Raw genomic sequence first — 12,528 nt, 5'->3', positions numbered from 1 at the left:
ACAGCCAATGGCAATATCCTTAAGCTGCCACTGGGGGGTGTGGGGGGGGGGCAGGGTGTAGGGAAGGCAGCAGCTCTGCAATATTGCTGCCAGCTGCAGAACTTGGGAAGTTGAAGGGGAAGGAGGTGGCCGTCCGTTGGTGAGGCTTGGGGATCCCTACTAGCTACAGCAGAGGAGATATTCATTTGAGGGAGCCTAAGCTAAAAGTGGGAGACCCAAAAAAGCAGTAATATTTACCCTGACTGAATGATCCTCTATGTTCACTGCTGACAGCTGATTCAGCGTCCCAGCTTTGAAGAGGCTCACCTGTAATAGAAGTAGCTGTAATAGAAGTGAATGGGAAAACCAGGACCGCACATCCCTGCTCATCAGAGTGGGGATGCAGAAGCCTGTGGCTGCTCCCTTTGTCAGTGGTGCACATGGAGGATAACTCAGTCAGGGTAAGTATTGCTGCTTTTTTGGGCTCCTCTCCAGTGTGTCCCTTTAATGAAGGTTTATTATTAGATGTACAGTATATCTTCTATGTTAGTAATTGCAGATTTGGGACCTGTTCAACCTTTTTTTTGCTCATCAGCTAGTGTTAGTGTTTGTGCGGCCCCAGAAAATTTTTTTTCATCCACAGCGGCCCAGAAAAGCCAAAAAGGTTGGACACCCCTGCATTATAGAATACTAGTGTAACAGCAAAAGATATGCATAAGAACATAAGAATTTCCATACTGGGACAGACTGAAGGTCCATCAAGTCCAGTATCCTGTTTCCAACAGTGGCCAACCCAGGTCCCAAGTAGTAAAACTGATTTTATGCTGTTTATCCTAGGAAAAAACAGTGGATTTCCCCAAGCCATCTCAATAATGGCCTATGGACTTCACTTTTAGGAAATTATGTAAGCCTTTTATAAACCCCACTAAGCTAACTGATTTCAGTTGGGCCTTAGTTCCAGAGAAACATATTGTGTGAGTTACATGCAAGATGGAGTCTACCCAGATTCCACCTAAGTGTACACCCACCTAAAAATTCTGCGCAGATTTGCAGAATAGTGCTTAGACAGAATTTTGGCATTTATAAGTGGGGCCCTAGACAATCCAGGGATAGGGTGAAAAGTCTGCTGTTGAAGGATGGGGTGGGGCCAACAGCAGTTAGGGATGGGTCCCCCTGTGATGATGCCAACCTGGCTTGGATGCCCTTGTTTTCTGTAAAAGAGGTATGTTTTTCACATTGTTCTTACCATGACTGAACTCTCTGATAAGACACATTGGCACCTTCTAGGTATGGCATCTATGTGGTTGCCCATCTTAACTGCTTCTTCCGATGGTACCATTGCATGCTAACTTGTCTATTAGTTCAGTGTGAACTAGCAAAATGGGGGACGTTATTAACATGTTATGATGTCTTATTTTACCATTTACCCCAGTTATTAATAGCTATTTATTCATTTAAAAATGTATACACCGCATAAAACTATGCGGTTAACATATTGATTACACACGTGAATATACTAATCGCTCTTTAGTTGCATGGATATGAACAGACAATGGACAGATATCTTATCAATTAAACCTTCAGCAATAACTATAAAAGGTTAAAACCCAGATATTCATTGGTACTGTATCAACATAAAATGGGACCTATTCTAAAATAGCAAACGTCTTAATGGTAGCCCATGTTGGTATCTTTCCCCTTAAATGGGTAGATGACATCTTTATTAGGCTCTGTTTTGAAATGTTGATCAAAAGTGGAATATGAAATTTAACATTAAACTACTGAGTGTCTTTAAGAGGTCACATTCTGAACTACTCTCTGCAGCTCATATAAATGAAGCACAGCAAGCAAATTAGCAAGAAAGAACAGGTAGAAGTTTCCCTAATTGGTTTATTTACATAGCTAAGTCTTCAGAAGGTTTCGGCCATCTTGCAAAGCATCTACAGCTGGAGTTCAGGGCTTCTTACTGGCATGTGCTGAAAGAATGTCCATATATGGATGTGGAGGAGAAAACTGTTTATGAGTGTTGGTAAAGACATTGGAACACCATTAATCTCTTTGTCATTTGTTGCAGGCCCGCGGTTCTGCAGGTGGAAGGCGGAGAAATGATGCAGCGTCCCAGGAAGACCATGATAAACCATATGTTTGTGACAGTAAGTCATTTCTCTCGGCTCTTCCCCTGCCCTTGCCCTCGCCAGCCTGCCATTCCACTTGCTCAAACCTGGTCGAGCTCAGTGCAGCAACACTGCCTGTTCTTTTTCAGCAAAATACGCCGCTTCTATGACGTGCATGTTTCATTTGATGCATTTATTGATTTGCATACATGATGAAAAGGTAATATTTGAGCCAGTCCTACCTTGTTGCAGTTTCACTCATTTCTCCCCATGCTTTCTTTCTTTTTTTTTTTTTTTTTGTCCTTTTTTCTTTTGTTTTGCTCTGCGTTTCTTTCTGCTGGATTTTTCTGCCTTGTAGACTGTTTTTGTTTTCAGTGAGATTCACCCTTTCTTCCTGTCTTTCTTTCTTTCTTTGTTTCTTTCTCTGTTTCAGATAGTTACAAACAAAAGCATAACTCAAAAACATCCGACAAAGGTATTTTACCGTTGTTGCCTCTTTAAGCAAGAAATTTTCCTTTTTCATATCCTTTTTGATATAATTATTCATTACTAATAATATTACTTACAATCCCATTATTTTTTTTTTCTCTTAGTACTTTCTTTGTTTTTCTCTCTTTAAATCCTTCTGAGTGAGATCCTGTTTAGCTCCATCACTTTTGGCTACAAATAAAAGGCCTGATTTCCAAAAGCATTTTTCTTTATTTTCTCCCTATGGGAAAATAAAGCTTAGTAAATCGGATTGTAAGTGTAGATGACAGAAATACACTACATTCACCAGCATAATTTTAATTGTATTAGAATATATTTTGTGGCTGTGGGGGTGAAGAGAGTTGTGATATATAGAAAGATCTCACTGTACCTCATGCCTTTGTGCATTAAAGCTTGTTATGTTGCTTTTATGACTATTATGGGATAACTCTATAAAGGTGTGCCTGTGCCTATCTTTAGGTGAGAAGAAGTTGATTATTTGAATCTAATCTAATCTAATCTAAACCTTAGGTTAGTATACCGCATCATCTCTACATTCGTAAAGCTCGAAACGGTTAACAAGAGTTAGGGTAGAAAGGAACTCCAGTGGAGGGAAGAGGCAAAATGAAGAGAAAATTTAGAGGACTAGAATAACCAGAGAGGGAGGAGGAATTACATTTTTGAGAATAACCAGTTTTTCAGATGTTTAAGGAAGAGTTGGAGGGAGCTCAGATTCCTAAGAGGGGAGGTAAGATTGTTCCAGAGCTGAGTGATTCTGAAAGGGAGGGAAGAACCTAGTTTTCCTACAAGTGAAATGCCTTTTAGAGAGGGAAAGGAAAGTTTCAGGTTTTGGGTGGATCTGGCAGAATTGGGGTTAGAGGAGTTTCAACAAAGAGGAATGAAGGGAGGGAGAATAACATGTATTTGAAGCATATTCTGTAAAGGAATATTATAAAATACTATCATAACTGGTTAAATATGCACCTATCAGTGGTGTAGTAAGGGGGGGAAGGGCGTTCCGTCCCGAGCACTGTCTTGTGGGGGCACTGACAATCTTCCTCCTCTCCGCCCCCCCCTTCTCTCTGCCGCATGTTCGTCCCTTTCCTTCCCCTGTAGCTTTTTAGTTTTGATGCGAGCACTTCAAGGTTTTATTAAAATTTGATTTGATTGCTTATCCAATTTCTAAGCGAATTTACAATATAAAAAAATGAAATAACAAACAGAGCATAATGGTATTGTTTATGGTATTTTTATTATGTTTAACACATACAGAAAGAAAACAATTACAGAGAAACATCTAATGCAAGGCATATTAAAAGGGGATAAATGAGACAGATGGGAAATAAAAGTAGGGTTAGAAATACAAATTGGATAGGAACGAAAGCCAAATAAGGAAAACAACAAAAGGAAAGGGCTTATTGCTGCTTAATTCCTTAAGGGAGTTAAAAGGATACTGTAAATTATTAAATCAAATGTTAAAAGCTTCTTTAAATAAATGACTCTTGAGTAGGCTTTTGACCCGTGCCTAGGAAGTGGTGGCTGCTCATGCTGAAGTTAAAAAGGTACAGAGAAGGGGCACATGGCAGGGGTTCGAGGATGGAGCGAGGGGGGTGGGGGAGGGGCACCACCGCCCTGGGCGTCGCTCACCCTCGCTGCGCCACTTTAGGAATGAGCACTTAGGCCAGTCTTAGAGATGGTTTAAATGCTCACGTCTAGATTAATAACCCCCCCAAAAAAACACAACATGTCTGCTCTGCCCTGACTCCACCTACTCAACTCATGCATACGCCTGCCTTCCAAATGTGCACGATCAAATTTAGTTGTTATGTTGCAGAACAATGTGTGCTCAAATATTCTGGCCATTTTCATGCATCCTTGGTACTTAAATGTTGGTGTCTTCCTTAAAGACTCACCCTCCATCCCCCAGTTTCAGTATAGGTCTCTCAAAGTTTAGCACAGATCCAAGATCCATGCATAAACTATTTAGTCAACAAGGTGCTAACAAGCACTTAATTGGCAATATTAAGATGTATGCATCTCCCTAGGCCCTATTCTGTTACATGCATGCCTAAGTTTCAGAGGGCTAGATTCACTAAGAGCACGGATCGGATCGGATCCGTGTCCGGGGAGCTGATTCACAAATTGACGTCATGCAAATGAGGGCAATTGTAATCACGCCCCCAATCGAGTGCCCGGATCGCTCTATAGCGATCCCAACGCATGCGCAGACCATCAATAGATGGTCTGCACATGCTTAAAGCAGCAGCGACCTTTTTTTTTTACTCTTAACTTTTCTAACTTTTGCAAGCTGAGCGAGCCCGTGGTTTTAACCCGCTTTAAACCCACGGTTTAAAACCACAGGCTCGCACTGCGGGGAAGACAATCGGGACAGAGCGCTGGAAAGTCGGGGGGAGAGAGAAGGAGAGTCGGGGCAGACAGAGCTGGAAAGTAATAGCCAAGGTGGTGAAAAACTTCAAGCCTTTCTTTCAATACATTAAGGGGAAACGACCCGCAAAGGAAGTGGTGGGACCTTTGGATGATAATGGAATAAGGGGAGTGCTAATGGAGGACAAAGCCATTGCCAATAAACTGAACACATTTTTTGCATCTGAATTTACCAAAGAGGACATACACAACATACCGGAACCCGACAGGCTATACGCTGGAGGCTAAGATGGGAAACTGACAAGGTTGACGGTCAGTCTAGAAGAAGTATGTAGGCAGATTGATAGGCTTAAAAACGACAAATCCCTAGGACCGGCATCCATCCAAGGGTCATTAAGGAACTGAAAGGGACTATAGCTGAACTGCTTCAACTAATTGCGAATCTGTCGATTAGATCGGGAAGGATTCTGGAAGACTGGAAGGTGGTGAATGTTACGCTGATCTTCAAAAAAGGTTTGAGAGGAGATCCGGGATACTACAGACTGGTGAGTCTGACTTCGGTACTGGAAAAGATGGTAGAGGCGCTGATAAAAGACCGCATCATTGATCACCTTGACGGACACAAACTGATGAGGACCAGTCAGCATGGCTTCAGCAAAGGACGATCTTGCTTGACGAACTTGCTGCACTTCTTCGAGGGGGTAAACAAGCAGATAGACAAGGGTGACCCAGTCGACATTGTATATCTGGATTTTCAGAAGGCATTCGACAAGGTTCCGCATGAATGACTACTTCAAAAAATTGAGAGCCATGGAATAGAGGGTGGACCTGTGCTCTTCAACATATTCATAAATGATCTGGAAATGGGTACTACGAGTGAGGTGATTAAATTTGCAGATGATACGAAGTTATACAGAGTAGTGAAGACGCAGGGGGATTGTGAAGATCTGTAACGTTACATAACCACGCTCGAGAAATGGGCAGCGACATGGCAAATGAGGTTCAACGTGGATAAGTGTAAGGTAATGCATGTTGGTATCAAAAATCCCACACACGAATATAAGATGTCCGGGGCAGTACTAGGAGAGACCCCCCCAGGAAAGAGATTGGGAGTACTAGTCGACAAGTCAATGAAGCCGTCTGCACAATGCGCAGCGGCAGCAAAAAGGGCGAACAGAATGCTAGGAATGATTAAGAAGGGGATCATGAACAGATTGGAGAGGGTTATCATGCCGCTGTACTGGGCTATGGTACGCCCTCACCTGGAATACTGTGTCCAGCACTGGTCGCCATACATGAAGAAGGACATGGTACTACTTGAAAGGGTCCAGAGAAGAGCAACTAAAATGGTTAAGGGGTTGGAGGAGTTGCCGTACAGTGAGAGATTAGAGAAGCTGGGCCTGTTCTCCCTTGAAAAGAGGAGACTGAGAGGAGACATGATCGAAACATTCAAGATAATGAAGGGAATAGACTTAGTGGATAAAGATAGGTTGTTCACCCTCTCCAAGGTAGAGAGAACGAGAAGTCATTCTCTGAAATTAAAAGGGGATAGATTCTGTACAAATGTAAGGAAGTTCTTCTTCACCCGGAGAGTGGTGGAATGCTTTCCCAGAGTCTATTATAAGGGAAAACACGCTCCAGGGATCCAAGACAAGGTTGGACAAGTTCCTGCTGAACCGGAACGAACGCAGGTAGGGCTGGTCTTGGTTATGGCACAGGTCTTCGACCTGGGGGCCGCCACGTGAGCGGACTGATGGGCGTAATGGACCACTGGTCTGACCCAGCAGCGGCAATTCTTATGTTCTTATGTTCTTAAGTCAGGGGCTGAAAGCAGGAGATCGGGGCAGAGAGCATGGTGGCAGAAGGTAGGGCAGTCGGAAAGGACCTGAGCGACTGGTCCTCAGTAGTTGCTTATTTTTGGATCGGTCAGCCCAGTCGTGTCCCTCATTTTGTTTAGTGAATCGCTGCCTGCCTACATTTGAATGCTGTTCCCCCTCATTTGCATGCACAGATCGGAGGATGATTGGGACAGGTTAGTGAATTGGGTCGGAGGGAAACTAGGTCGCAAAGAGGTTGCAAACCGATTGGTTTGATTAGTGAATCTAGCCCATAGTGTGCAATTCCAAAGGGGTTATGGCCATGGGAGGGGCATGGGTGGGTCAGGGCATTCCCATAAATTAGACGTGATGTTATAGATTAACTGTATTTCTGCAAATGCTTACACCCAAAGTCGGGCACAAGAAGCACACTAATCCAGTATAGAGTGATCTGCTCACAGCACAAATATAAAAGTCATCCATAGACTCTTTTTATTTTGCCAATGAGAAAGAGAGTAATTCTAAGTTCAGTCCCCTCCCTGCACACCCTTTACTAGATGGGTCAGGAATTGGTTGGTGGGTAGGAAGCAGAGGGTAGGAACTAAGGGCCACTACTCGGACTGGAGGAGGGTCATGAGTGGTGTTCTGCAGGGGTCGGTGCTCGGACCGCTGCTATTCAATATATTTCTAAATGATCTAGAAACAGGGACGAAGTGCGAAATAATAAAATTCACAGACGACGCCAAACTATTTAGTGGGGCTAGGACTAAAGAGGACTGTAAAGATTTACAAAGGGACCTGAACAAACTAGGAGAGTGGGCGACGAGATGGCAGATGAAGTTTAATGTAGAGAAATGTAAAGTCTTGCATGTAGGAAATAGAAATCCGAAGTACAGCTATACGATGGGAGGGCTGTTATTGGGTGAGAGATCCCAAGAAAGGAACTTGGGGGTAATAGTGGACAAGACCATGAAGCCGTCGGCACAGTGCGCAGAGGCCGCTAAGAAAGCGAATAGAATGCTAGGTATAATCAAGAAGGGTATTACAACCAGAACGAAAGAAGCTATCCTCCCGTTGTATCGGGCGATGGTGCGCCCGCATCTGGAGTACTCCATCCAATATTGGTCGCCATATCTAAAGAAGGATATGGTGATACTCAAGAGAGTTCAGAAGAGAGCGACACGTTTGATAAAAAGTATGGAAAACCTTTCATACGCTGAAAGATTGGAGAAACTGGGGCTCTTTTCCCTGGAGAAGAGGAGACTTAGAGGGGATATGACTGAGACCTATAAGATCATGAAGGGCATAAAGAAAGTGGAGAGGGACAGATTCTTCAAACTTTCAAAAACTACAAGAATGAGAGGGCATTTGGAAAAGTTAAAAGGGGACAGTTTCAAAACCAATGCTAGGAAGTTCTTCTTCACCCAGCAGGTGGTGGACACCTGGAATACGCTTCCAGAGGGCGTGATAGGACAGAGTATGGTTTTGGGGTTCAGGAAGGGATTGGATGATTTCCTGAAGGAAAAGGGGATAGAGGGGTTTAGATAAAGGATTGCTACAAAGGTCCTGGACCTGTTGGGCCGCCGCGTGAGCAGACTGCTGGGCACGATGGACCTCTGGTCTGACCCAGCGGAGGCACTGCTTATGTTCTTATGTTCACCCTTTTCAGAATCCTAGCTTTGCAAGGGACGCTTTAATTTTGGGAATCATTTACTGAATCTGTCCCAAATGCTGCCTTGTTTGTTTTTAATCGAAATGTCGGGTCATCTTTACTTTTATCTTTGTTTTCCTTCTCGCCACCCCCACCCCCAGATACTGATCACTATTTAACCAGCCAGGATTGGCTCCTGGGCAATTAAATAGTGTTTGGCTGGCTGCTATTATTCAGTGGGAGATAGCTGGTTGTCTCTGAATATTCACAGTTAGCTACTAACCATCAGATTCTATGATTGGCGCCGATTGATCGCATGTCACTCGCACGTTGGTGCTGGTTTCAGAGTTGTGCCTACGTAGGAACTTTAAGCTGCCTAATGCCACTTTTGGCGTTGGCCACATATGCTTTGCCAATTCCAGTGCCTTATATTTAGGCATGAGCAGGCGCTTCTACCCCGCCATTTATCACCGTTTCTAATGGCATTCTTCAATTAACTTAGGCGCCAGGAGGGCACCCATTGATGCCTGAGTTTAGGCGAAAGCTATAGAATTTCCCCTTGAGTAGTTATGTTGCGTCACTTAGCTGGCTAGCTGCAAATATTCAAGCACTGGCTGACTTAAGTGTAGCAGGCAAATCAGACTGCATAAATAGAAGTCCTATCTGTGCCTGCTATTAACTTGAATGGCCAGCACTGAATATTCGATTAGCTGGTAAAGTTCCAGCCGGCCAAAAAACTCCTGGATGAAACCATGTTTATCTATGTGTTGCATAATTTTATTTTTTAGAATAGTTTCCACTGTTCTATAACACACATTTCTTAAGTTTCATAGTGTGGAATTCTAAAGGGGTGTGGCCATATTCAACGCCGGTTGCTGGAAATGGCACAGCATTGAATATTCGGGTTGAATGCTGGCATCGGGTGAACAGCACGCTGCCCGGCGCCAGCTGAATATCATGCTCCTTGTGTTCAAATTCCAAATGGGATTTGGGCTTTTTGGGAATTGTCCTTTCATGAAAATGTAGTTGGATATTAGTGCCATTTCTCCATTCACAATAAAATGACAAAGAAGTTCTTCATTGTAACAGTGGACATCAGCAGATATGGAAAGTTTGGCTCATCCATTTAACAAAATTGCTGGTTCCTTAAATATTTTAGCCCTGGTCTTTTTTTATTTGTAAAATATATCTGTGGAAAATTCTACACATGAATCTGTGACTGTCCTCTGAGTCTGGAAAATTGTGATCAGTTTAGAAAAGCTCTAAAGACTTTCTATTTTAGTGAATATTTTCTTTGTTAGATATTATAATTTTATATTATGACTGTATCAAGGATTGCTTGATTTTGTATTCTGTAATCTGCATTAAAGAATTGATATTTGCAGAATATAAGAACATGTTTGTATTGTTGTATTGTATTGTATTGTATTGTGATTGGCTGTCTAGAAACTGTCCACCCTTGAGGAAACAAAAAAGACCATGTGTTGTAGTTCTGGCTATCAAGGAGGTATTCCAGTTGGTGTGTTTTGGTCACAAAAAGGAAAATAATGCTCTAGAACAGGGGTAGGCAATTCCGGTCTTCGAGAGCCACAGGAAAGTCAGGTTTCCAGGATATCCACAATGAGTATGTATGAGATGGATTTGCATGCACTGCCTCCTTGATATGCAAATCTATCTCATGAATATTTATTGTGACTATCCTGAAAACCTAACCTGCCTGTGGCTCTTGAGGACCGGAATTGCCTACCCCTAAACAGTAGTTCTTAAACCTGTCTTGGGGGACTCCCAGCCAGTCATGTTTTCAAGATATCCCTAATGAATATGCATGAGGCAGAATTGCATGCCTGTCACCTCTGTTATTTGCAAATCTGCCTCATGCATATTCAATAGAGATATCTTGAAAACCCAACTGGCTGGGGGTCCCCCAGGATAGGTTTAAGAACCACTGCTCTAGGATAATAAAACGGGGACCTTTTAACAAGGTACATTAGATTTTACACTTAATGCAGGAACTTAGGGCTAGATTCACTAACCTGTCCGATCCGTGTCCGATTGCATGCAGGCTGATGAATTCACAAAAGGCCTCCATGCAAATGGGGGCAATTGTTGGCATGCCCCCCACCAACCTTGAGCATTCACAGACCATCTTCCTTGAATGTAGATGGTCTGTGCATGCGCTGGCTCTCCGTGCTCAGCACAGCAGAAAACTTTTTTTTTTGCTATTTTTTTCTTTGCAAGCCCGTGGTTTAACCCGCTTTAAGCCCGCGGGTTAAAACCGTAGGCTTGCCCTGTGGAGAAGGGCAGGAGAGTCGGGGCGGCAGGAGAGATTCGGGGCGAGAGCAGGAGATGGGGCAGAGAGCAGATTGTGGCAGGCAGGAGATCGGGGCTGAGAGCAGGAGATCGTGGCAGGCAGGAGCTTGGGGCTGAGAGCAGGAGATCGTGGCAGGCAGGAGCTTGGGGCTGAGAGCAAGAGATCGTGGCAGGCAGGAGATTGGGGCTGAGAGCAGGAGATCGTGGCAGGCAGGAGATCAGGGCTGAGAGCAGGAGTTCAGGGCAGGTAGGAGATTGGGGCTGAGAGCAGAAGTTTGTGGCAGGCAGGAGATTGGGTCTGAGATCAGGAGATCGTGGCAGGCAGAAGATCGGGGCTGAGAGCAGAAGATCGTGGCAGGCATGAGATTGGGGCTGAGAGCAGGAGATCGTGGCAGGCAGGAGATTGGGGCTGAGATCAGGAGATCGTGGCAGGCAGGAGATTGGGGCTGAGATCAGGAGATTGTGGCAGACAGGAGCTTGGGGCTGAGAGCAGGAAATCGTGGCAGGCAGGAGCTTGGGGCTGAGAGCAGGAAATCGTGGCAGGCAGGAGATTGGGGCTGAGAGCAGGAGATCAGGGCAGGTAGGAGATTGGGGCTGAGAGCAGGAGATCGTGGCAGGCAGGAGATCGGGGCTGAGAGCAGAGAAGCAGGGCAGAGATCAGGGCTGAGAGCAGTGCGGCAGAAGGCAGGGCAGTTGGAAAGGACCTGAGTGACTGGTCCTCAGCAGTCGCTTATTTTTGGATCGGTCAGCCCAGTCAGTGTTCCTCTTTTTTTTTTTTTTTTTTTTAGTGACTTACGTCCCTGCCTACTTTGCATGCCATTTCCCCTCATTTGCATGCACGGATCAGAATCGGATCGGAGGAGAGGTTAGTGAATCGGGTTGGAGGGAAATCGGGTCGCAAACCAATCAGTACACGATCCGTTTGCTTAGTGAATCTAGCCCTTTATGTGCCCAAAGTGCAAAACTAACATGCTACCTATTGAAAGCCATGCCCAGCATGTAATCTGCAGTTACATGCTAGCCTGTAATTAACACAGAAGTATTTAGCACCTCATATTTAGGAGGCAGTAAGTGGTTCTATATTAACTGTGCAGGAGTCTATGCTTAGTAAGTGTGATGAGCTAAGTTCCTGCCCATTCTCCACTCATGCCCCGCCCAGATCCAACTTTTTTTTTTTTTTTTTAAGTGGCCTTAACGTGTGATTTATCACACATCAGTTATAAATATACCTTGTAGGCTCTTAACACATTTGTGCCTTAGCTGTTAACTTACTCAAACCACTCATTAACAGCCTAACTCAGTGTTCTTCAACCTTTTTACACCCGTCGGAAGAAAAAAAAGAAATATTTCGTGGATCGGCAAACTACTAGGACTAAAATTTAAAAACCCCGTTTCCGCCCCATCTCCGCGAGCTCGGTCCCCACAAATCATCTGATCCCATCCACACAAGCCTCAGTTATGATTTTATATTGAATGTATTTTATTAAAGTATAAAAAGAAACAATATTCTGTACAATTGTAATTTTATAAATACAAATAATTCAGAGCAAGGATCAACAAAACCCCTGTCTCCCCTCCCCTTCACATATATCCCCTCTACTATCAAGAAAACTGAACAAGCCAAATTATTACAGAATGCTACACAGAAATATCATGCTAACAGAATACTGCAGTCACACATGACAGGAATAGTTTTAGGGGAGTGCAACTAGGGCAACTGCCCCCTGGTCAGAGAGCGCCCTAAGCCAGCTGGAAGCTAAAGAAGCACTTCCTGGGTTTTGCAATCCCCAGTTATGTCTAACAC

The 12,528-nt window shown here is 44.0% G+C and overlaps 1 protein-coding gene across 7 annotated transcripts in view; it reads left to right on the top strand.

Annotated features, from left to right (window-relative positions):
• DPF3 (double PHD fingers 3) overlaps positions 1-12,528 on the top strand; it is a 419,567-nt gene that overhangs the window by 300,264 nt on the left and 106,775 nt on the right. For all 7 annotated transcript variants that reach the window (XM_033952007.1, XM_033952009.1, XM_033952011.1 and 4 more), the window contains one exon: positions 2,054-2,132. In XM_033952007.1, the coding sequence (XP_033807898.1) occupies positions 2,054-2,132 (79 nt within the window). The remainder of the gene's footprint in view (positions 1-2,053; positions 2,133-12,528) is intronic.

Source organism: Geotrypetes seraphini, chromosome 7 (genome assembly GCF_902459505.1).
Source record: "Geotrypetes seraphini chromosome 7, aGeoSer1.1, whole genome shotgun sequence".
NCBI classification, from domain to species: Eukaryota; Metazoa; Chordata; class Amphibia; order Gymnophiona; family Dermophiidae; genus Geotrypetes; species Geotrypetes seraphini.
The sequence above is the reverse complement of the archived record's forward strand: the minus strand, read 5'-3'. Positions and strand labels throughout refer to the sequence as shown.